Genomic DNA, 26,417 nt, shown 5'->3' with positions numbered 1-26,417 from the left:
AACATATGCAGAATGCTGTACCCAACACTCAGATAGAATATTCTTTGCAAACACAAACATAACACTGACCATACACTTCAATCATAAGGGAAATTTCAACAAATTTCAAAGGATTATAAGCATATAGGCCATATTCTTTTATCTTAATGCATTTAAACCAGGAATCATTAACAATAGCTAACTAAATAAATAATCACGTGTTTGGAAACTTTAAAGTATTTTAAATAACCCATGGGTCAGAAAACATATTAGAAGGCTGAAAATATGTTGAATTGAACAATAAAAATGACATCTTGAAAACTGTGGCACGGCACACAGTTTTAAGGAAATTTATAGCCTTATCTGCACATATTAGGAAATAAAAGAATGAAAATCACTCCTCTTTCAAGAAATTAATAGAACAGCAATTTAAAACCAAAGAAATTATAAAAACAGAAATTAATGGCATAGAGAAGAAACACATAAAAGAGTATCAACAAAGAGCCACAAGTTTGTTCTTTGAAAAGGCTAATAAAATTGACAAACTTCTGGTGAGACTAAGAAATAAAAAGGCACAAATAGCTAATAACAGAAATGAATAAGGAACCATTGTTACAGAACCTGCAGGCATTAAAAAAGATAGTAAAATGTTTTATAGGCTTTATATCAGTATTTTTGAGAGTTTAGATTTAATGGACCCAACACCAGGAAAATAGAGTTTATCAAAAGTGATGCAAGGAAGCGAAGTGTGGTGGTGGTGCAAACTGTAAAAGAAAAACATAATTTTGAAAAAACCGGAAATTTCGGCACCGGTGAAATTTGACAATATTAAAGAATTACTATTTTTAAGTGTGATAATGGTATTGTGGTTTTGCTTTTTTGAAACTCCTTATCTTTAGAGATTGTAACTGAAACACTCATAAATGAAATGATACAATGAGTTTTGCTGCAAAATAACGCTTGATGCCACAGAACCTGTGCCCATGCCTGTAACAATAGCACAATAACTTGAATACTGAGGGTTTAAAACTCACCAACGTGACGAGGCGCTCTCCGCAATGTCAGGGGAAAGCTGAACGGTCTCTCCACAGCCCCAGAGCCGGTCAGCGCTCCAGCAGTGCCAGCCAGACTCCTCACCTCCTTGCCGCAGGCTTTTCCCGCCCATTACTCTGAGAACCAATCATTGAGCGTGGCTTTGCACCTCGGACCAATCAGCGATCCCCGGTAGGCCCCGCCCCCACATCCCCGAAAGCAGCCGGACGCCATGTTTCAAGGGCAGCGGGGTTGGTTCTGCCGCAGCGTCGGCGGAGAACTGAGGCAGTTCTGGGGTAGGCAGCTGGGCGGAAGGGGTGGGTGAGGTGGTGAACTGAGCATCCCTTCTCGCTCTGATGCTTTGGTCCCAGGGTAGTTGCTAGGCTCACCTTGTGCTCTTACCTCCACAGTGGCCGAAGGGGGCTCCATCAGTGACCCAAGGGCCGCCGACTTCCTGTTCAGCTGTGATGCCTCCCACCCAGACACGCTGAGGTACCTGAAGGCCACCTGGCAGTGCCTGTTGGGTCACGATGAGTCAGCAGCTGGCGTTGGAAGTTGCAGGCCCCTAATAAGTATCGATCACAGGAATAGACTGGAAATGAGCAAGTTTTCAGCCCTAGATGGGAAGCGGGGAGGGATATAAATGACCTTTCTCTTCTCCTTTCCGACACAGCGACATGGCCTCCTACTTGGTTCACGAGTCCGCCCAAGTTCCAGGGTTACGTTTCCAGCTGTCTCTCCCACAAGTTTACGTGGTGCCTTGAAGGCCCATCACATTCAATATGTTTAAACCAAATCTCCTGATTGTCCCCTCACACCTGCACCAAGTCCTGTGCTCTCAAACTGAAAACCATAGGAGTTTTTTGGAAATAACAACTCCACCCCGTTAATCGGTCAGTGGCCAAACACGTACCCTGTGGTCACGTACCCTGTAAAAGTTCTTGGTACTGCAACCACCTTCGCACACGCCCGCATTACCTCTGGCACGGAATGTAACAGTAGCTTTCAGACAGGTTGCTCTGCCTCCAATCTGCCCACCTACGACCCCCCTTCACATCGCTGTTCCATTATGTTTACAAAGCAGAAGTCTGGTCACCACCCTGGCTGCCCACCCCACTCTCTTATTCCCCAGTGTCCTAATTGCCTACACCTAATTATCCCTACTTTCACTCGTTTATTCTTTCTTTTGAAAGGTTGAATACATTCTTCTTTATTTTGTAACCTAAAATATTTCCCTTTCTTTCTCCTAGGATATATCAGAGCCTTGATTACATAGAAGATAACGCTACAGTTTTTCATGCCTACTATCTCTCCGCAGTGGCTAATGCTGAAGTAAAAAATTCGGTGGCTTTAGGTCACTTCATTCTTCCTCCTGCATGCCTGCAAAAAGGTTAGCAAAGATCAGTCATCCAGTCTCTGTTAGCCAGATCCAGACAGGTCACCCAACTTTACTGAGCTTTGTTCTCAGAGATTTTTGTGTTTTGTATCATTGAATATAAGTGGAAAGGGACTTGGGATCACATTTCCTTGGGTGTATATTCTAGCTTTGTTTATTGTTCATTCACACATTCACTAAACTCCTACTGTGTGTCAGGTTTCAACCCAGATACTGGGGATTCAGTGCAGAATATGACAAAAAGCAGATCTTGCCCTCACAGTGCCTACTGGCTAGGATCCAATACTTACTAGTTTTGTGAACTTCAGCAAGTTCCAATTCACGAACCATGAGATCATGACCTGCACTAAAGCCAAGAATCGGATGCTTAAGCGACTGAGCCACCTAGGTGCCCCCGTTCTTTACACTTTTAAAAGTACTGGAGCACCTGGGTGGCTGAGTCGGTTAAGCGTCCAACTTTGGCTCACGTCATGATCTCGCGGTCCGTGAGTTCCAGCCCCACGTCGGGCTCTGTGCTGACAGCTCAGAGTCCAGAGCCTGTTTCAGATTCTGTGTCTCCCTCTCTCTCTGACCCTCCCACATTCATGCTCTGTCTTTCTCTGTCTCAAAAATAAATAAACATTTAAAAAAAAATAAAAAAAATAAAAGTACTTTCATGTTAATTATTTCAGCAATCCTATAAAGGGCAAGTTAATAAACTGCTTCTGAGATTGGTTCTTTTAGTACTCCCTGCTTGGAACATCATTTCCCTATCTTTTGTGGGGTAACCTTAAATACTCCATTTTAGGTCTTGCATATTACCCAATTCTTGATATATGTGTGTCTGTCCTTAGAAAGACAGACTGAAGCTAAAACAAAGTCCCAGTAAGCAGACTATTTAAAACAAAGCACAAAACGAAACAAAACAACTTGAAAAAGATTTCTATAGAAGAGCTTTAGAAACCCCAAAGATTGGATTCCTTCCACAGTTGATGTCCTTGTGAGAGCTGGTTATAACAATAAATTGTTCCAAAATGTTATACAAATAAATTAATGACTGGATAGGCGAACTAATTTACTCAAAAACTGTGCAAATCAGTGAATATCCACCTTCACGGGGCTTATATTATAGAATGACTATCTGACCTGATTTTAAATTATTACTCCTGTCTTTGAGTTTAGCATCTTACATTAAAATGTATTTAAATTAAAGAAATCTGTTTTCAGTGAAAACATGCTCCTTTTTAAGATTGAAAAGTATACATTATTATCTACCTAGCCCAGTATTGTCTAGTAGAAGTGTGAGATGCAAATGTGAGCCACATATTGATTTTAAATTCTCTAGTATAAATAAGAAGTCAGTGAATAAAAATAGATGAAATTACTAGGTGAAATTAATTTTAATATATTTATTTAACCTAATGTATCTAAAATATTATTTCAATATATAACAAATAAAAAAATCATTGGGATATTTACATTCTTTTTTTGATGCTAAATCTTTGAAATCCAGACTTTATTTTACACTTTTAGTACATCTCAATCTGGACTAGCCATACATTTCAATATGGTAGTGATAAATAGCTAGTACAGTGGCAACTATATTGGATGACATAGGTCTAGAGGGATGTTACCTTTTTGTCTGCAAGTGGGCTACTATGGAAACTTTTGAGATCATTAAGAATGTGACCTAGGGGCACTTGAGTGGCTCAGTCAGTTAAGCATCCAACTCTTGGCTTTGACTCATGTCATGATCTCATGGTTTGTGGGTTTGAGCCCCGTGTTGGGCTCTGCATTGACAGTGCAGAGCCTGCTTGAGCTTCTCTCTCTCTTCCTTTCTCTCTGCCCCTCCCCCCTCAAAATGAATAAACTTTTAAAACACACACACACACACACACACACACACACACACACACACACACACACACTACTATGCCCACTAGACATGTTTCTCTTCCACTCCTCTTTTACCAAATTATTGAATTCTTGAGGACCTCTACTCTACAAATTTGGGAATTTTATACCTTTTATTTTGACTGTAGATTGTCTTCTTTATTAATGGTTGGCCTAAAGATACAAACATCTAATGAAGACCTATACTCCAGCAGAAAAATTTTACAATAATGATTCTTATAGTGCTTTGGAACCATCTGGGGAGTTTGTTAGAAATGCAAATTCCTGAGCTCCTCCTCATTCATCTGATTCAATAGGAATCTGCATTTTAAACAACTATCTTAGGTGAGTTTGATGCAAGTGGAATAATGCTGGCTTAGAAATTTCAGACTTCAGGTAAATTTCAGAAAACTCTACAAAGTTACTTTAAAAAATAGTATTGGATTTGTTTTTCTTACCACAGAAATAAGAAGAAAACTTGGTAATTTTATTTGGGAACAAGATCAACATTTTCAGATAGAAAAGGTAAGAGTAAATAAAGGTATTTGGTTAGAATCTACAGTTTCAAAAATTTTTGAAAGCAATGTAATCTTAAAAATGTTTACTTGTGACATATTAAAACCAATGATCCAGATTATAGAATTTAAAGGACATGCTTTTATTGAATATAATCTAGTCTGACATTGTTTTTACACTAGCACATTGATGAAATTGAGATATTTTTATTGTATTATTCACGTAAAAAATTTGAAAATTTGCTTCTATCACTAATATTAAGGGAGTAATAGGTGCACAGTATTTACCCAGTTTTTTTATGGCCAGAATAGATAATTCTTCCTTTTAATTTTTTTTTTAAGATTTTATTTTATTTTATTAAGTAATCTCTACACCCAACACACGGCTTGAACTCACAACCCCAAGATCAAGAGTGGTACACTCCACTGACTGAACCATCTAGGCACCCTTACTGCCAGCATAGATTCTGATTTACTAATCCCTCTGTTGTGTCATTTCTTAAATATCTTCAATAACACCTGTCAATAAATGTGTACAAAACTGAAAATTGACTGTTTTATAGCTTTTGCTATTCTGCTTCAAATTTGCCTATGCTTTTGACTTCAAAATTTTTATGCAATAGCCAAATTTGGGGTAATTTGAGCATCAAAAAGAATGACAGGAATGAATTAAATTTAAAAGAATCCATGATTCAGTAGTGATGCTCCAAAGGAATAAAGAAAGGAAAATAAGAACAGAAGGAAGAGAGGAAATGAGGTGGGAAGAGGAATAAAGGAAGGAAGGAAGGAGTGATGGAAGGAAGGAAAGAAAACATGGAATAAGAGAAACTTCTTTATAAAATAGCAACTAATAAATACACGGACGCCTGGGCGACTCAGTTGGTTGAGTGTCTGACTATTGGTTTTGGTTCAGATCATGATCTCATGGTTCATGGCTTTGAGCCTATTGTCTGGCTCCTCGCTGGCAGCACAGAGCCTGTTTGGGATTCTCTCTCTCCCTCTCTCTTTGCCCTTCCCTTGCTTGTACTGTCTCTGTCTGTCTCAAAAAAAAACAAAAAAAAACAAAACAAAACCCCCAAAAAACAAAAAAACAAATAAAACTTAAAAAAATTTAAATATAGAAACATTGGTAGAATATAAAATCCCCATTTTACCACCCCCAGTAAAATAATTGATTTAGGCAGGGTCATTAATGGATGTTAAAACCATGATCTCAAATTATCACCCCACAGATTACTTAGTAGTTACAAAGGTAAGCGATACGCCTTCACAATGGAGAGATCTGGCAGATACCACCTTAAACAACTGGTCAAATTTAGCATCACCAATATTGGAATAACCTCTCATTATGTTCAGCTTGAGGTGATATAATAAAAGTATACAATATTTTCTATAAAGTGTTCTTATTCAAAATGTTTAACCTAATTAACCTTAATCCAATTATGAGTAAACACTCAGAGAATTCCAGAATGTGAGACACATCACAAAATAACTAACTGGCTTAGACTCTTTAAAACAATGCCATAAAAAATAAAAAAGCAGGGACACTGTTCTAGATCAAGAGATATATAGCCAAGTGTGATGTATAAACCTTGATTGGATTCTGGATATTTTAAAAAATAAATATCTATTTATTTTGAGAGAGAGTGAACACGAGCAGGAGAGGAGCAGAGAGAGATGGAGAGAGAGAATCCCAAGCAGGCTTTGCACTATCAGCACAGAGCCTGATGCAGGGCTCGAACTGATGAACCTCAGGATCATGACCTGAGTTGAAATCAAGAGTTGTAAGCTTAACCAACTGAGCCACCCAGGCACCCCGATTCTGGATATTTTTAAAATAAAAAGTAAAAAAGACATTTTGAGAACAATCAGAAAAATTTAAAGATGGACTAGTAGGTAATATTTAATTAATGTTAATTGTCTTAATTATGATGGTGGCATTATAAAAATAAAAGAATGCTTTTTAAAGCCAAGGCAAGCTAGGGGCACCTAGTGGTTCAGTTGTCAGACTTTGGGTCAGTTGTCAGACTTTGGCTCAGGTCATGATCTCACAGTTCATAAGTTCAAGCCATGCATTGGGCTTACTTCTGTCAGCACAGAGCCCACTTCGAATCCTGTCCCCTTCTCTCTGCCCCTCCCACGCTTCCACTCTCTCTCTCTCTCTCTCTCTCTCTCTCTCAAAAATAAATAAACATTAAAAAAAACCAACAACAAGTTAAAGATTAAGGAGTGAAATGTCATATTATCTGCAAGTATTTTCAAATGGACCAGCAGAGTGATAAAAATGTTAATGCTTTGTGAATCTAGGTGAAAGGTATATACTACTTACTGTATTATTTAACTTTTCAGTGTTTGGAATTTTTCAGAAATCTTTATATTTCTGGAGCCAAGCAATTAACTTATATGTTTTGTATTCCTTTTATTAAATTGTTTTTTTTCCCCCAAGTTGTCATCATCTGAAAATAACCGTTATTTTAGTGTCTTTGGCTATGTTGTACTAAGGATCAAAATATCCAATCCTTGGCTTGTCATATTGTTTTCAGGGACACGAGTGGTGATAGAATGATTGTTATTTGACAGTTATTATTGAGTAAGCCAGAACTTTAGAGCTAAAAGCTCCTTAAAGCTCATTAATTTAATCATTCAGTTTTAGAAATGAGAGACCTGAGGTAAAGAGAAGGTAAAAACCTGTTTTAGTTCACATACTAGATATTAGCAAAATGGAACAAAATTTTCTCTGCTCCAACCCAATCCAATATTTTTTCTATGAAAAAATTAGTAGAACATGCCTGTATTGATGACTGGCTCTGGAAATTATATGATTTTATGATAAGTGACTTGTTCTTTCAAGATATTGATTGATATTGAATATTAGGCAATTATAATAATGTAACCATAGAATATATAAGTAGAAGGTATTTCATCGAATGGCAACAACATGCATAAATCTGGTAAGTAATTTGAGGAGTGTTATGTTATTGTTTGGACATTTGTGACATAAACAGATATTTCCCAAAGGCATATTAAGTAAATATATTATGTGATAGGTACCAGTATCTGAGTCACTTTCACATAATCTTTTTGAAAAGCTTAATGCATGTTTGATTCTTTCATAACTCCATGCTAAATACTCCATTTTAATTTTGAAGGGGAAATACAATTTGTTCAGCTTACTTCATAGTTTTGATCTATAATTTATAGGAAGCCTAGGAATCTTCAAGTCAAGAATTTTAAGTTTAATTAATAATTTTTTTCCTTATCTTTTAAATATTTATTTATTTTTGAGAGAGAGAGAGAACATGTGTGGGGGTGGGTGGGCAGAGAGAGAGGAAAACAGAATCCCATGCATGTTCTGTACTAACAGTGCAAAAGCAAGGCTTAAACTCATGAACCATATCATGATCTGAGCTGAAATCAAGAGTCCGACACTTAACCGAATGAGCCACCCAGGCACTAAACTAAAAAGTAATATGGCCACATTAGGGAAAATTTCCAAAGTTGATAGGAGAATAAAATTAGTTCAAATTTTACTATCTACTACAACCACAGCTGATATTTTAACAATTCTGGTCCTCATCACATATACCTAAAAACAAATAGTATAATTGTGTGTGTGTACAAAATTTTGTAAGTTTTTGACACCAAACTAGATTGAATGTACCTAAGTGTATAAAAATTTTAAGACTCTCGGTATATATTGCTAATTTACTTTTTTGCTTTCTGAAAAAACATTTGATTGGATCATTGATGTGATTTTTAAAAATGTGATTTCTTTTGCTATCCACAGCATGATGAACTAACACCAAAGGAAACTGAGGACCTTAAGGAAAGCAGTGAACTAGCAATATATCACAAAAAAGAACTATCCAAAAGGTATTGAATTCATCTACTTCATTGATATTCAATTCAATGTAGGCATCTTGGAGCACTAACTGTGTTTATCTCATTTAATTTTCACTGTCTTCTTTTCTTTTAAAATTTTTTTTTAACGTTTATTTTTGAAAGACAGAGAGACAGAGCATGGGTCGGGTAGGGGCAGAGAGAGAGGGAGACACAGAATCTGCAGCAGGCTCCAGGCTCAGAGCTGTCAGCACAGAGCCCGATTCAGGGCTTGAATCCACGATCTGGGAGATCATGACCTGAGACAAAATGGAACACTTAACTGACTGAGCCACCCAAGCGCCTCTAATTTTTACCATCTTCTTACAAGATTGATACTATAATTATTACCATTGCCATTTTACAGAAAAATAAATCTATGGTTAGATAGATTAATTTGCCCAAAGCCATATAAACTTTTATTATTAAGTGGGGAAAAGTTGGATTTAAACTGGGTCGTTCTAATTCCAGAGCCAACCACTATGCTAGACTATTCTTGCAGAAAAGAAACAAGAATTTATGTATAAGTAGTGCTGTTATATTACTTTTTAAATATTTTCTAAATAGGGAAATATACTATATATTAGCAATAATTTTATTAGGATTGGAAGTTCTAAGTGATTTTCCCCCTTCCTTTCTAAATTGTTTGTGATGTAGTCACTTTGGTTCAAGAAATTAAAAAGACAATCATGGACTTGCCATTGTGTTAGAGCCAATCTATGAGAGGCCCCCTTTGTTTCAGTCTTATTCGTAATCTAGTCCTAATTCTGTATTTTCCAGTTCCATGGCTTTCAAATACTCAGAGAGTACTGGCTTTTCAAAGGTCTGGTATTTGATTGCTGAAATAAAAATGATCCAATAGTAGCTGTCTCTCTTCAATATAAAAACGGGTTTACTTTATATAGTTTTTTCAATTTTAAGTTTTTCTTCCATAATTTTTTCTTATACCTTTTGTACCTACTATTTGATTTGTTATAATTTAAAGTTAGTTGTTATCTAATTTACCCAAAGTTTTGTATTTAATTAAGTTTAGTAAAACATTGTTTCATGGTCGACTTCTAGATATTCTATCACTTAAGTCTGAGAATCAATATTTTAAGGCTTGGGATATCTATGTATAGCACTCCTTTGAATTTACTTGTTATGCTTTTTGAGACAAGAAACTGGTAAAGAGAGGCAGAAAAATAAAAATAGAGGAGGTAAGACCATGAAGATATTCTTAAGGGCCTTGTAAGAGAAGGCTGAGAAATCGAAAATAAAAGGTAACTCCCAGTGATTCATTTGACTAGAAAAGATATCAGATACATAAATTCTTCAAGAAATGGTTGTCCTGCAAAACTCAGAAGCCATAGAGGAAAAGATTAAGTTTGACTACCACAGATATTTTAAACTTGTATGTGGCAATAAAAATACCATACATCAAGTCAAAAGAAAAATATACACTGGGGAAAAACATCTGACAAAAACTAGTTTCTTTAAAAAATACAAAGGAGGCTTACAAATCTGGGGAAAATATGTCCAATCTAAAAACAATAACAATAGACAAAGGATATGAATAGATACCTTAGGTAGGTATCTAACCTAGAGCCTTTTCTTTGTGGAACCACCAGAGGGTGCAGTGTGAACATAGATAAAATACTTTGAACCTACTCAGCATATATTTTGTTGGCATACTACTAGTGATACTGAATACTAAGTGATGAACCTGTTATTAAACACTTGCTAAATACAAGACACCTGTGAGCTAATCAGTTCATTTGATTCTCATAACCTTATAAGATAGATAAATACTATTAGCCTCATTTTACAATTGAGGAAACAGGTTCAGAGAGCTGTCACCCAACATTACTTACATAGTGAAACTGAATTTGAAGCTAAGTCTAGCTGATCCAGAATCCAAACTCTTAATCACTATGCTATTTTCACTTCTCAATATGTTCCCAAAATCTTCTGAAAATTGCATGAATTTAATTATTCTGTTGGAAACTTAATGCGTGTGATTTGTCAAAATAGAAAATAAAATAAAGAAAATTTAAATTATAAACAACCGCACCACTTGGAGATAACCACTAACATTAGTACATTTCTTGCTATTTTATACAAATACATTTTGTTTTAATTTTTATTTTTCTTTGATTACTAATGGCTTTGAGCCTTTTTGAATTTGTTTATTAGCATTTTATATTTCCTTTTCTGTGGTTAGTTTTTATTCTTTCTCCCTTTTTGTGTGTGTGTGGGGTCACATTGTTTTTCTTATCAACTTGTCTGACAACTTTATATAATAGCTATATTATCCTTTTGCCAGTTTGTCACATTTTATCCTCAGTTTGTTGTCTGGCTTATACTATTTTAGAGATACAAGTTTAAATTTTTGTACCATTAAACTGATCACTTTTCCTTTATAATTTCTTCTATTGCTTTTATACTTGGAAAAGTTCTTGCCCATTCAAATGTAAAATCAGTTTTAAATTCTGCAGATATTTATTTTGGTTTATGGTAGTAGGAGATCAAAATTGATTTTGTTTTACAAATAAGAAATTTCCATGGGGTTTTTTGAATAATAAATCTATTTCTAATTGATGGGTAATTTCCCTTTGTCATAGGTTGTTTTTACGTATATGGAGATCTATTTTTAGACGGTTTTATTCCATTAATCTGTGGATCTATTTCTCTCTCAATATAATATTCTTTTAAATTATATAACTTTATTTATGTATCTTAATACCTGACAAGGCAAGTCCCAAACTGATTATTTTCCTTTTAAAAATCTTTTCCTCAGTTCTTCATGCCTACATATTATTCTATTTTCAAATTTTAATTATCAAAATCTAATATATACAAAAGGGGACACTGTGAAAATACTGGTCCCTAACAAGCCAATTGCTCTCTCAGAAGCAACCATTATTACTAGTTTCTTATATGTGCATATACTAGCAAATTAATATAAATATTTTCATTTCTCCTTTTTCTCACAAATAGTGATAGACTATAAGCCCTGTTCAGTCCCTTGCCTTCTTTCACTCAATCATTTTACCTTAGAGATCATTCCATATTATTACATAAAGAGCTTTTTCATTTTTGTACTGTATAGTATTCCACAGTATGAATTTGTCATAATTTATTTACCTAGTCCCTTATTTCAGTGGACTGTTAGGTCATTTCTAGTTTGCTATTAAAAGTGGTGCTTCAGTGGATGATCATGTAATGTCATTTTGTATGTGTGCAAGTATCTGTAGGGTAATTCTTAGGAGGTGAATTGCTAGGTCAAAAGGTATGCAGATTTGTATCCTTGATAGGTCTTATCAAATTACTTTCCATATAGGTAAAACCAATTTATGCTCCTACTGGTTATATTTAAAAGTGCCTTTCTCAGGTTTGTTTACCAACAAACATCCAGGTTTGCTAAGGATTGTCTTGGTTTTAACACTGAAAAGCTCTGTCTCCTGAGCAACCCCTAAATCCAGGGTAAACTGGGATAGTTAGTCACCCTTCTTTCACCTGCACCTTCTCCAATACAGTGTGCTATCATATATTTTGGTCTTTGCCAATCTAATAGGTATAAAATGGTATCTCACTCTAGTTTTGTTTGAATTGCTATTATTATGAATGAGGCTGAGTGTCTTCAGATGTTTGAGAATCACTTGTATCTCCTTTTCTGTGAACTGTTTGTTCATATCCTTTGCACATTTTCCTATCGATTGAGTTTTATTTTTATTTTTATTTTTATTTTTTGATAAGAACTCTTTACCTTTTAGGAGAATTACTTCTTTGTGAAATAAATTACAATTAATAATTCCTAGCCTATTGTCTTTTGACTTTATTTTTTATGTATTTATTTATTTGAGAGAGACAGAGACAGTGCAAGTTGGGGAGGGGCAGAGAGAGAGGGAGAGCAAGAATCCCAAGCAGGCTCCACATAGCACAGAGCCCAACTTGGGGCTAGAATCCACAAAGCTGTGAGGTCAACACACAAAGCTGTGAGATCATGACCTGAGCTAAAACCAAGAGCTGGATACTTAAACGACTGAGCCACTCAGGCGTCTCCGTCTTCGACTTCAAAAATGTTAAGTTTTGAGGGTGCCTGGGTGGCTCAATTGGTTAAGCGTCCAGCTTCGGCTCAGGACATGGTCTCATGGTTTGTGGGTTCAGGCCCTGCACTGGGATCTCTGCTGTCAGCACAGAGCCCACTTCCTATCTTCTGTCTTCCTCTCTATCTCTCTGCCTCTCCCCTGCTCCCTCTCTCTCTCTCAAATATAAACATTAAAAAAAAGTTAGGTTTTATCATGCAGAAATGTTTTACTGTATACATTCATACTTATTAACATTTTCTTTAATGGCTTTCTGGGTTTTGTATTGTACTTAGGAAAGTCTTCCTACTCTTAAGATTATTATCATCAGTGGAGTGCCTGGGTGGCTCAGTCCGTTAAGTGTCCAACTTCGGCTCAGGTCATGATCTCACAGCTTGTGAGTTCAAGCCCTGCATTGGGTTCTGTGCTGACAGCTCAGAGCCTGGAGCCTGCTTCAGAATCTGCGTCTCCTTCTCTCTCTGCCCCTCCCCTGCTCACGCTCTGTCTCTGTCTCAAAAATAAATAATCATTGGGGCGCCTGGGTGGCTCAGTCGGCTAAGCGTCCGACTTCAGCTCAGGTCACGATCTTGCAGTTCGTGGGTTCGAGCCCCGCGTCGGGCTCTGTGCTGACAGCTCAGAGCCTGGAGCCTGTTTCAGATTCTGTGCCTCCCTCTCTCTCTGACCCTCCCCCATTCATGCTCTATCTCCCTCTGTCTCAAAAATAAATAAACGTTAAAAAAAAAATTAAAAAAAAAAATAATAATCATTAAAAAAATTTTTAAAAAGATTATTATCATCAATATTTTTTGCTATGGTTTCTTCTTAATGATGACTTTATCTTCCAATTTAAATCTGTGACACATTTGGAGTATATCTTGACATAAGATATGAGGTGGGGATGTACTTTCTTTTTCTTTTTTTCCTGCAGATAGCTACCCTACTTGTGGCTATTGATTCAATAATTCATCTTTTCCCTCACTGTCTTAAAATGCCACCTTTATTATAGGTTAGTTCCCTGTAAGTATTTGGGTCTATTTCTGGATTTTACATTTTTATATTCCATTCATTTGTCATACAACAGCACCACTCTGTTTTAGTTAGTTATAATATGATTTAATATCTAGTGCTAGTTTCTCTTCTTTACTCTTTTTCAGATTTTCTTAGCTATTCTTTTTGTTTTTACAGAAGACTTTTATTTTTATTTTATTTTTTACAATTAATTAAATCCATAGTTTATTTGTACTTACTTAGTTTTTACCTAATGCTTAGCTATTCTTTCTGGTTTATTTTTCTATTTGAATTTTAGAACCACCTTGTTAATATTTTCAAAAATTATTATTTTTAGTGACATTACAAAAAAAAATTATAGATTAACTTAAGGAGACTATTTTTGATACCAAATCTTCCTATCTAAGAAAATGGTATTTTTCCCCCCACTTTTTTAAATTTTCTTTTTGGCCCTTAAGGAACATTTTCATATTTTTTTTCATACAAATCTTGTATGTCTTTTAAGATTGTTGCTAGGTTTTGTTTTTTTTTTTTTTCATTCTATTACACATTCGGTCTGCCTCCTATTTGATTTTCTAATATGTTGTTGTTCAGGTAAATTTTAGAATTATTTTTTCTTAACCTCTAAAATCCCTTTGGGATTTTATTGAGAATTGTGTTAAACTTAAATTTGAGAATCCCTAGGCCTTTATAATTTTCAGTATTCCTATCCAGGAGAATGTTTTCTGTTTTTCTTTATTTTTCTTTTATTTAAGAAAATTTTTTTTAATGTTTATTTACTTTTGACAGAAAGCAACAGAGCATGAGCGGGGGAGGGGCAGACAGAGCAGGAGACACAGAATCTGAAGCAGGCTCCATGCTGCCAGCTGTCAGCAGAGAGTCCAATACAGGGCTCGAACTCACCAGCGGCGAGGTCATGACCTCAGCCAAAGTGGGACGCTTAACCAACTGAGCCACCCAGGCACCCCTACTTTTCTTTTCTATATCTGAGTAAAGTTTCCTACTTTCCTACATATAGAATCATATATTTCTTGTGTTGGTTATTATAGATTTTTATGAATTTTGCTGCTGCTGTGGATTGGATCAGGTTTTTTTTCATTTTATTTTTTATTAGTTATTACTATTATAAAGTAAAGTGATTGATTTGGCAGTATTTGTCTTATAACTACCCACTTGGAATCTTTAAGATTCTAGAAATATTTCAGTTGATTCTCTTGGCTTTTCAGGGTAATTTGTTAATATGAAAGATTGCTTCTTCCTTTTAACTAGATATGTCTTCCATTTCTTTCCCTCTCCTCCTCCATCTCATTGCTTAGCCAAAAATTTTAGAGCCTTGATAAATAATAATAATAAAGGTTATCCCTTTCAGTTTCTGATTCTTTTGGGAATATTATTTTGCTTTATTTGAAGGATCTTATCCTAAGTGAGCCATAGTTTCTTTTAGAAGAGTTCAGATGAAAAAAAAGGAAGAAGAAGAAGAAGAAGACTTCAGATGAAATCTAATTTTTAAACAAATTGAAAATAAAGTTTTTACTATACTAACTGTAATTTTAGATTTTTATTTTTTTTTAAATTTTTTTATTTTTTAGAAAAATTTTTTTAACGTTTATTTATTTTTGAGACAGAGAGAGACAGAGCATGAATAGGGGAGGGTCAGAGAGAGGGAGACACAGAATCTGAAACAGGCTCCAGGCTCTGAGCTGTCAGCACAGAGCCTGACGCGGGATTTGAACTCATGGACCGCGAGATCATGACCTGAGCTGAAGTTGGCCACTCAACCGACTGAGCCACCCAGGCGCCCCTAATTTTAGATTTTTAAAGGAAAATAATAAAGGATGACCCCAATTTTTAATTATTGAGGTTTTTGTTTTCATAATTATATTAGCTATTAATTACATACAGGCTAAATATAGCAAACATTGTTATTTGGCATAGTTAAAAAATAGGATCTTTTAGTTGAAAACTACTTAGCTCTTAAAAGTTAGAATGTAATTAATTATACTATACAACCACACTCGGAATAATTTAACTTTTTTTCTTTTTAACTCAGAAGTTACTTCAGAATCAGTATACCTCATGATTTTCCCAGATATCATTTTTTATTTATTACAGTATTGAAGTACTAGTTGACAGAGTTTCAGTTATTTAAACACTGAATAACAAAAATGCTGTGATTACTTAAAATAGAACCCACTCTGCTTTTTTTAGCATATTTAAGATTACATACGTATATATGTATTTTATCTAATTATAAAGTATTATTGAATTATTATGCTTTTCAGAATATTGAAAAAAAAGACTTAGATTTCTACATTAAAAATTTGCTTTGTCAAGTGGCCAGGAAAACTGAATGGGCCCTTGTATTACTTAGAAGCACAAAAGTTCACATTTAACATTTCACCCAATAAAACTGAAATCTGATCAAGAGCAAGTAGATTATTGGGGTGCCAGGGCAGTTCAGTCAGTTGATCAGCTGACTCTTGATTTCGGCTCAGGTCATGATCTCATGGTTTGTGGGTTCAAGCCCCGCATCAGGCTCCTCACTGACATTGCAGAGCCTGCTTAGGATTCTCTTTCTCTCCCTCTCTTTCTGTCCCTCCCTTGCCCCTCCCTTGCCCCTCCCTTGCATAAACTTTAAAAAATTTAAGAAAAAAAAGAGCAAATAGATTACATATTGCCTGGAATAATTTTTCAGGAAAAAAACCCAAATATAAATATGACTTTCTGTATGTTTCGTTTTATAGCGGAGAAAAGCATTTTATAAGGACTCCAGTTACGGAAAAGCAGATGTACTTCCCTCTTCAGAATTATCCAGTGAACAACATGGTAACAGGTAATTTAAAATAAAATTTAGAGAAAACCCAAGTAGGGAAGAAACAAAAGAATATTTTGTACAATAAAGCTGCTGTTGTACTAGCCTGGCAAGTAGAGTCCCTTCTGTTACATATACTAATAGAAGAGATATCATTTACATTAAATAAATCTGTAGAATTGACCCTAAGATAGGCCCCATATTTTCTGTTAAAACACTGGTCTATTGGTAGTGTGAATATACATCCATGTTTTTACATAAGACAGTCCCAGTTTATGCCTGTTGTCCTGGCATCAGTTTTTTACTCTCAGGCATACCAATTTGGAAGATAAATTATATGGACCACTGTAATCATAGTTTCCTTTGAGAATCTGATGAAACATAGACCCCTTTCCCTAGCATACACACACACACAAACATAATACACAAACTTCACATATAATTTAGAGAGGTTCTCAGGTGTCCGTGGACTCCATATTTGGCTTTTCCAGTGCCCGATGTAAAGAAAAAATGGCTTACTAAGGCTGATGTGAGAGGATGGAACTTAGGGAACCAGTTGAAAAGTGGCCTCTGGGACTTAGTGCTAAATGAGGTGGATAGTTAGATACTTTGATCTGGGTGGTATTCAGTAATGTCATTGATCTTTTTTTTAAAATAGAGATTAAAAAAAAATTGTCTTTAAAATACAGCAACATAAAAAATACAGGTTTTTTTTTTTTCAACGTTTTTTTTTTATTTATTTTTGGGACAGAGAGAGACAGAGCATGAACGGGGGAGGGGCAGAGAGAGAGGGAGACACAGAATCGGAAACAGGCTCCAGGCTCCGAGCCATCAGCCCAGAGCCTGACGCGGGGCTCGAACTCACGGACCGCGAGATCGTGACCTGGCTGAAGTCGGACGCTTAACCGACTGCGCCACCCAGGCGCCCCAAAAAATACAGGTTTTTGAAATTTCATTTTAAAAATCATTTGTATTTTTCTCACACTTTCTTTACGAGTGTCAAAACTACCTCTTGCAAGTAGTCCACAGATTCCTAGATGTCTTCTCTCATAGTATTATTCCTTCTTACCATTTTGTCTAGCCATTTGTTTCATTTTTTTTTCCTCCTGTTCATCTGAGTAATAAATTGGCCTTTAGAAAAGCACTTTGAAAAAGAACTTTTAATGTGTAGGTTGAGACTGAATCTTAGGGACATCAAAGAAAACTGCTACCCAGCTTTGATAGCGGAGAAGTCAGTTCTGGGCCTTTGAGGAGTAAATGTGGACTGCAAAGGACAATGAACTATGTAGAAGTACTTAAGTTCTAATATTGGGAATAGTGACTGCTACCCTGACTTATCCCTAGACCTAAACATTCAGATAAAATGCAAGTACCCCTTAAACCATGGTTGTGGCATGTTACTGGTATTGATTTTTTTTTCAGGCAACTCTATCACCAGTTACTAAATGTCCCATGTTCATTTGGACATATCAAACATTTGATAACATTTTTAAAAAATCAATGATAAATGTTAAAATCAGCACAATAAAGACAAATGCTTAGATTTGGACACGTAACAATGCTGCTCTATGTTTCATTGCTGTCTGACTATTCAAAAGACATGATAGTGTTATATTAAAAACAAACTGAAAAAGAACTGTAGAAATAGTCATTAGTCAGGGTGCCTGGGTGGCTCAGTCAGTTGAGCATCTGACTCCTGACTTCAGCTCAGGCTGTGGTCCCAGGGTCATGGGATTGACTCCTGTGTCAGACTATGCACTGAGTGCAGTGCCTGCTCGGGATTCTCTTTCTTTCTCTGTCTCTCTCCTCCCTCTGTCCCTCTCCCCACCCCACACCTCTCTCTCTAAAATAAAAAATAAAAATAAAATAATAAAAAAATATAAAAAATAATCATTAGCCAGAATTTTTAAAGTAAAATTTTAACTTGTGATAGTCTTTTTTTCATTTTATAGGTAGAACAATAGTAAAATTTTCTGATTTTTAAAAATTTTCTTACTAATTATTTTCTTTCTTTAAGTTTCCACATTAAAATTTTATTTTTAAAAATTTATTTATTTATTGCCCTCAACAAGTACAAAAAGATCAAGATCATGCCATGCGTATTTTCAGACCACAACACTATGAAACACTAAACATTTGGAAAGATAGCAAATACTTGGAGACTAAAGAACATCCTACTAAAGAACGAATTGGCTAACCAAGAAGTTAAAGAGGAAATTAAAAAGTACATGGGAGCCAATGAAAATGATAACACTACAGCCCAAAACCTCTGGGACGCAGCAACGGCGGTCATAAGAGGGAAGTATATAGCAATCCAGGCCTTCCTAAAGAAGGAAGAAAGGTCACAGATACACAACCTAACCTTGCACCTTAAAGAGCTAGAAAAAGAACAGAAAAAAAAACAAAAACAAAAACAAAAACAAAAACAAAAACCCAAACCAGCAGAAGACAGGAAATAAAGATTACAGCAGAAATCAATGCTATCGAAACAAAAAAACCCAGGAGAACAGATCAATGAAACCAGAAGCTGGTTCTTTGACAGAATTAACAAAATTGATAAACCACTAGCCAGTTTGATCAAAAAGAAAAAGGAAAGGACCCAAATAAATAAAATCAAGAATGAAAGGGAGAGATCACAACCAACACAGCAGAAATAAAAACAATTATAAGAGAATATTATAAGCAATTATATGCCAATAAAATGGGCAATCTGGAAGAAATGGACAAATTCCTAGAAACATATACACTATCAAAACTGAAACAGGAAGAAATAGAAAATTTGAACAGACCCATAACCAGTAAAGAAATCAAATTAGTAATCAAAAATCTCCCAAAAAACAAGAGTCCAGAGCCAGATGGCTGTCCAGGGGCATTCTACCAAACATTTAAGGAGGAGTTAACACCTATTCTCTTGAAGCTGTTCCAAAAAATAGAAATGGAAGAAAAACTTCCAAACTCTTTCTATGAAGCCAGCATTACCTTGATTCCAAAACCAAAGCCCCCAGTAAAAAGGAGAACTATAGACCAATTACCTTGATGAACATGGATGCAAAAATACTCAAGATATTAGCCAACCAGATCCAATAATATATTTAAAAAATTATTCACCACGACCAAGTGGGATTTATACCTGGGATGCAGGGCTGGTTCAATATCCACAAAACAATCAATGTGGTTCATCAAATTAATAAAAGAAAGGACAAGAACCACATGACCCTCTCAATAGATGCAGAGAAAGCATTTGACCAAATACAGCATCCCGTCTTGATAAAAACTTGTAAGAAAGTAGGGATAGAAGAATTATACCTCAAGATCATAACAGCCATATATGAAAGACCCACCCCTAATATCATCCCCAATGGGGAAAAACTGAGAGCTTTCCCCCCAAGGTCAAGGACAAGACAGGGACGTCCACTTTCACCACTGTTATTCAACATAGTATTGGAAGTCTTAGCCTCAGCAATCAGACATGATTGAGAAATAAAAAGAAATAAAAGGCATCCAAATCGGCCAGGAGGACATGAAACTTTCACTCTTCACAGATGACATGGTACTCTATATGGAGAACCCAAAAGATTCCACCAAAAAACTGCTAGAACTGATCCATGAATTCAGCAAAAGGCAGAATATAAAATCAATGCACAGAAATTGGTTGCATTCCTATACACCAACAATGAAGAAACAGAAAGAGAAATCAAGGAATCGATCCCATTTACAATTGCACCAAAAACCATAAAATACCTAGGAATAAATCTAACCAAAGAGGTGAAAAATCTATACACCAAAAACTATAGAAAGCTTATGAAAGAAATTGAAGAAGACACACACAAAAAAATGGAAAAAGATTCCATGCTCCTGGATAGGAAGAACAAATATTGTTAAAATGTCAATACTACCCAAAGCAATCTACATATTCAATGCAATCCCTATCAAAATAATACCAGCATTCTTCACAGAGCCAGAACAAATAATTCTAAAATTTGTATGGAATCAGAAAAGACCCAGAATAGTCAAAGCAATCTTGAAAAAGAAAACCAAAGCTGGTTTCACAATCCCAGACTTCAAGCTGTATCACAAAGCTGTAATCATCAAGACAGTATGGTACTGGCACAAGAACAGACACTCAGATCAATGGAACAGAATAGAGAACCCAGAAATGGACCCACAAATGTATGGCCAACTATCTTTGACAAAGCAGGAAAGAATATCCAATGGAATAAAGACAGTCTCTTCAGCAAGTGGTGCTGGGAAAACTGGATGGTGACATGCAGAAGAATGAACCTGGACCACTTTCTTACACCACACACTAAAATAAACTCAAAATGGATGAAAGACCTCAATGTAAGACAGGAAGCCATCAAAATCCTCAAGGAGAAAGCAGACAAAAACCTCTTTGACCTTGGCCATAGCAACTTCTTACTCAACACGTCTCTGGAGGCAAGGGACACAAAAGCAAAATAAACTATTGGGACCTCATGAAAATAAAAGGCTTCTAAACAGCAAAGGAAACAATCAGCGAAACTAAAAGGTAACCTGTGGAATGGGAGAAGATATTTGCACATGACATATCAGATAAAGGGTTAGTATCCAAAATCTATAAAGAACTTATCAAACTCAACACCCAGAAAACAAATAATCCAGTGAAGAAATGGGCAAAAGACATGAGTAGACACTTCTCCAAAGAACACATCCAGATGGCCAACCGACACAGGAAAAAATGCTCAACATCACTCATCATCAGGGACATACAACTCAAAACCACAATGAGATACCACCTCACACCTGTCAGAATGGCTAACAAGTCAGGCAACAACAGATTTTGGCAAGGATGCAGAGAAAGAGGATTTCTTTTGCACTGCTGGTGGGAATGCAAACTGGTGCAGCCACTCTGGAAAACAGTATGGAGGTTCCTCAAAAAGTTAGAAATAGAAGTACCCTGTGACCCAGCAATTGCACTACTACGTATTTATCCAAGGGATACAGGTGTGCTGTTTCGAAAGGGGCTCATACACCCCAGTGTTTATAGTAGCACTACCAACAATAGCCAAAGTATGGGAAGAGCCCAAATGTCCATCGATGGATGAATGGATAAAGAAGATGTGGTATATACGTATACAATGGAGTATTACTCGGCAATCAAAAAGAATGAAATGTTGCCATTTGCAACTATGTGGATGGAACTAGAGGGTAGTCAGTCAGAAAAAGACAAATATCATATGACTTCACTCATATGAGGACTTTAAGATACAAAACAGATGAACATAAGGGAAGTGAAGCAAAAATAATATAAAAACAAGGAAGGGAATGAAAACATAAGAGACTCATAAATATGGAGAACAAACAGAGGGTTGCTGGAGGGGTTGTGGGAGGGGGATGGGCTAAAGGGGTAAGGGGCATTAAGGAATCTACTCCTGAAATCATTGTTGCACTATATGCTAACTAAATTGGATGTAAATTAAAAAAATAAATTAAATAAAAATTACAAAAAATTTTATTTATTTATCTTGAGTAATCTTTATACCCATCATGGGGCTCAAATTCATGACCCCAAGATCAAGAGTCACATGCTTTTCCAATAGAGCCATCTAGGCACCCCTATGTTAAAATTTTATAGCACTTTCTTGGAAGAAAGTTTCAATTTTTAGAGATAATTCATTTGTCTTTAATTTTGATATAAAATGACAAGTACTTCCTTTTTTAAAATCATGCCCATCTGCTTGTACAGGAAGGAATAACTTGTTGGAATGTAGTGAATGACAGTTCTAATTTAGGCAGTGGTAGTAATTTCTGTGACTATAACTTAATTGTCTCTTCCTCAAAACGGGTTAGATTTAGCTCAATGAATGATAAATCTCTTAAAATAGAACTAATTAGATGTTAGGTTGCAGAAAATACAAATTGGAGCTATGCCATAGAACCCAGTGGCCCCAAATTGTGACAACGAAAAATGTCTTCAGATAGTGCCAAATGTCCTATAAAATATCAAGGGATTTTTTTTTTTTTGGTCTGTTTTTTGTTTGGTTTTTGCTTTTGACTGGAATTAAATTCTTTCAGTCTGATATCACTGGTTATCAGAAGAAGTTCTGATTGATAGCTACATGTATTATTAATAAAAAAAAAGAGTAAATATCTTGCAGGCAAAATTTTCAAACCAAAAAGTTCTGATAATTAAAAGTTTGGGAACTTATCATAGGTACTTTATTAGTTATCTATTACTGTGTAACAAATTGCTCTAAAAGTTAGCAGTTTAAAACAATGAACATTTATTACTTGATAGTTTCTGAGGGCCAAGAATCCAGGAGCATCTTAGATATTTCTGTCTTAGAGTCTTTCACAAGGTTACAGTCAAGTTGTTAGCCAGGCTACAGTTACTCCAAGGCACAACTAGAACTGGGAAATACATTTCAAAGCTCACTCATGTGGTTGTTGACAGGCTTGGGTCTTTGCTGATTTTCAGCTCAAGGCCCTACTCCTCATCATGTGGGCCTATCCATAAGGGCTGTTCACATCATGGTAGCTTGCTTTCCTCAGAGAGAGAACTGCAAGAGGGAAAAGAGCCTACCCAAGACAGAAGCCACTATGCTTTTTTTATCCTACTCTTAGAAGTGACAAACCATCACTTCGACCATGTGCTATTGGTCACAAAGACACACCCAAATACAGAATCTCCTTCCAGAGACTACAGAAACTGGTGAACACTAAGAGATAGGGATCATTTAGGGCCATTTGGGAGGCTGGTTACCACAGACACTTATGGAATCCTCCACCAAGAATACCTTTCCTAGGAACTCTTTTTTCTCGCCTCCCCGCCCCGCCCCCCAGTTCATCTGGGTTACACAGAAACAGTCATTTTCTAAAACATGAGCTTGCTCTTCACCTCTAACAGTTGCTTTGGGAACGATTACCTGATATAAGTTGGGCCAGTCACAGCTTTTCTCTAGATTTTTTGACATGGAATGCAGCCAGTCAAATCATTCTCATTCAGGTAACCATAGCTCTAAGATACAAAACTTGGGAGCATTGGGGGCCCATGTTTTCTACTAAAGCCAACTTGCCTCAAGAAAGGAAAATGAAATTAACATGTAGAGAAAAACTGGATACCAGTAAGAGACAACAATGAGAGCTAGTTACTTCTGAGGCCCAGCAACATGCCTGCCTTCTTCACAAGCTTGGTTGATATGGCAGTGTCTTTCTAGTACACTCCCTTTTTGTTTAAGCTAGTATAAATTGGGCGTCAGTTGACTTCAGCCAAAAGTCATAATTACTTCAAAACTGCTACAATAATCTATTTCTGATGCATAAATGTCCTTCTTATAATTATAGGAATATTTTTATCAATATAATAATTATTTTTAAAACTCCTATCCTCATACATATCTTTAGAAACTTCACATACTGTGTATATGTGCAGTTAACTAAATGTTAATATTTTTCTGCACTAGTTTATTTTATACAGAACCTAGTCATTAGGCAAAAATCATGAACCACGTAGAGTGTAGTAATAGTATTTCAAGAGATTTTCTGAAGTAAATGATTATGATTAAAATATCTTTAAAGGCACTACTCAGTTTTATATTATTTAATTCATAGTTAATTTATTAGCTGTGAATTTATTATCTATTATTAGAAGCAATCAAATTATATGCATATGTACCACATGTTGATGGTGGTGTTTTAAACTCAATCATCTTTGAGCTCTATCAGAGGTTTTCTCATACAGTATTTACTTTTAAACTAGGTTTCAGTTTTAATATAAACTACAAACACAATACACTTAAAATATAATCACTCAGATAAGCAGTTGCTATCAAGGTAATATTGCTTAATGTTATTGAGTCCTTAAGCTCTCTGCATTCTAGGTGGGTGTTTTTTGATACTTTTATCAATTTCAGATTATTAATGACATCAAAATTACTCACACCCAAAACCCTTGTTGACTAAGCAGTAATATTGGCTTTCCTTAATTTCTTATTAAACAATGTTATCCCAGTGTTAGCCATGCAGGAAAGTGTTCCCAGCTCTGCTGGTGAAGATGAGCTGTTGATGCTGTTAGTAGCTAGTTGGATAGATAGTTCTGAGTGATTATACTCTAAGCCAGACACATTTCCCAGTTATTTTAGTCTAAGTACTTTATGTTTTATCCCCAACCTGGACATTACACTCTCAGTAGTCAAAGTGGGTAATCAAAATTTGTGTTTTATTTATTATTAAAAAAAATATTTTTACATTTATTCATTTTTGAGAGACAGAGAGAGACAGAGTGTGAGCAGGGGAGGGGCAGAGAGAGAGGGAGATGCAGAATCCAAAGCAGGCTCCAGGCTCTCAGCTGTTGGCACAGAGCCCAATGCAGGGCTTGAGCCCACGAACTGCAAGATCATGACATGAGTCAAAGTTGTACATTTAACCTACTGAACCACCCAGGCACCCCGAAATATTTGTGTTTTAAAAGGAGGTAGAGGCGCCTGAGTGGCTCAGTTGTTTGGGCGACCGACTTGGACTCAGGTCATGATCTCGCAGTTTGTGAGTTTGAGCCCTGTGTCTTGTGCTGACAGCTCGGAGCCTGGAGCCTACTTCAGATTCTGTGTCTCCCCCTCTCTCCATCCCTCCCCTGCTCACGCTCTGTGTCTCTCTGTCTCTCAATAATACATAAACATTTAAAATAAAATAAAAGGAGGTAGAAGGTTGGACGGAGTGGGGAGTCGGGAAGAAAGGTGTTCCCTAATAATTATCAAGTTTCATGGAGAATCTTCTCACTGGTATTATTTCTTCTTTTTACTTCTTTCTAAAAACATTATTTAAAAATCTTAATTCTAATAAATCAAAGACATTGAAAAACAAATAGTGTAATAGTACGATAGGATTTCAAATGTATATATATTTTTAATTTTGTAGGTTATATATCAATTGATTCCATGAAGAAATTCCTTGGGGAGCTACGTGACTTTATTCCTGGAAGCTCAGGATATTTGGCATACCATGTTCAAAATGAAATTAACATGTCAGCTATAAAAAGCAAATTGAAGAGAAAATAATAAGTTAAATTGTACTTATATCTAGTTATTTGTTTTTTTATAAAATATTAGCAAAGATGTACATGATTTTACACTCTCCCCTTGGGACAAGGGGTTTGGGGAAATGGGGAAGAATTTTTCTCTTTCTTTCTCAAAATGTGTTTTTAAGGAAATTCAGAATCATTTTGGCTCTGTGTTTTGACATTTGGGCTGGATTTTCTCCCCAGTTTGTAATGTTATGTCCACAAATCCTGAGTACACAGTTGTTATAGAGTAAATGTCATAAAAACACTTTATAAGAAGTCTCAGTCTTTCTCTCTCTCCCTCTCTGCCAGATACTCTTTTGGCTTTAACATTCAATTAATTATATATGTTTTTCTAGATTCAATGTTAAGTTTTATGATTCTGATCATCTTATTTTAATTAAAAAATTAGAATGTTACTGTTTAGTTCTGAATTACTGTTTCTGGCTTGAAAAATACAGAGTAAAGCACTTTAATGATTCAGACTTCATGTGTGGACAGTTCCTGATAACATGTACCAGTAGGAATTTAATGTAAATGAGTGTTGTATCCTCTGAAATGAATCCTCAAGTCACCTTAGAATCACAGTGCTGGAAAGGACCTTGGAGAACAATGAGGAAGTGAAGGCCTTGAGAGGATGTCTTGTCTAGGGTGACTAGTTGGTTGCCAAAACAGGACTAGAACACAACTGTCTTGATTTTCCAAGCCAGGGCTTTCCCACTGTTTCACAATGTATATGCTGTAGTCTATGACAGATATAAGTGACAGTAGATCTGCAAAGAGAACCCAGAAACAAGCCAACATGCTTGGCTCGTTTTCTAAA

The 26,417-nt window shown here is 35.8% G+C and overlaps 1 protein-coding gene across 1 annotated transcript; it reads left to right on the top strand.

The window, feature by feature from the left end:
- The first annotated feature begins 1,045 nt into the window (after nt 1-1,045).
- TERB2 (telomere repeat binding bouquet formation protein 2) lies at nt 1,046-25,610 on the top strand. Its single transcript, XM_007081761.3, has 7 exons — nt 1,046-1,307; nt 1,422-1,503; nt 2,262-2,401; nt 4,743-4,804; nt 8,582-8,667; nt 16,493-16,581; nt 25,453-25,610. Exons 1-7 carry the CDS (start codon nt 1,244-1,246, stop codon nt 25,590-25,592), a joined length of 663 nt encoding a protein of 220 aa, XP_007081823.1. The 5' UTR covers nt 1,046-1,243; the 3' UTR covers nt 25,593-25,610.
- The last annotated feature ends 807 nt before the right edge of the window (nt 25,611-26,417 follow it).

This window comes from Panthera tigris, chromosome B3 (assembly GCF_018350195.1).
Source record: "Panthera tigris isolate Pti1 chromosome B3, P.tigris_Pti1_mat1.1, whole genome shotgun sequence".
Lineage (NCBI taxonomy): Eukaryota > Metazoa > Chordata > Mammalia > Carnivora > Felidae > Panthera > Panthera tigris.
The sequence above is the reverse complement of the archived record's forward strand: the minus strand, read 5'-3'. Positions and strand labels throughout refer to the sequence as shown.

Bases quoted from the DNA above. Each gene is read 5' to 3' on its own strand.
- TERB2 (XM_007081761.3), top strand. From the start codon at position 1,244: ATGTTTCAAGGGCAGCGGGGTTGGTTCTGCCGCAGCGTCGGCGGAGAA. The intron at 2,402-4,742 runs GTTAGCAAAGAT...TTCTTACCACAG, and splicing joins TCCTGCATGCCTGCAAAAAG to AAATAAGAAGAAAACTTGGT. The intron at 4,805-8,581 runs GTAAGAGTAAAT...TGCTATCCACAG, and splicing joins AACATTTTCAGATAGAAAAG to CATGATGAACTAACACCAAA.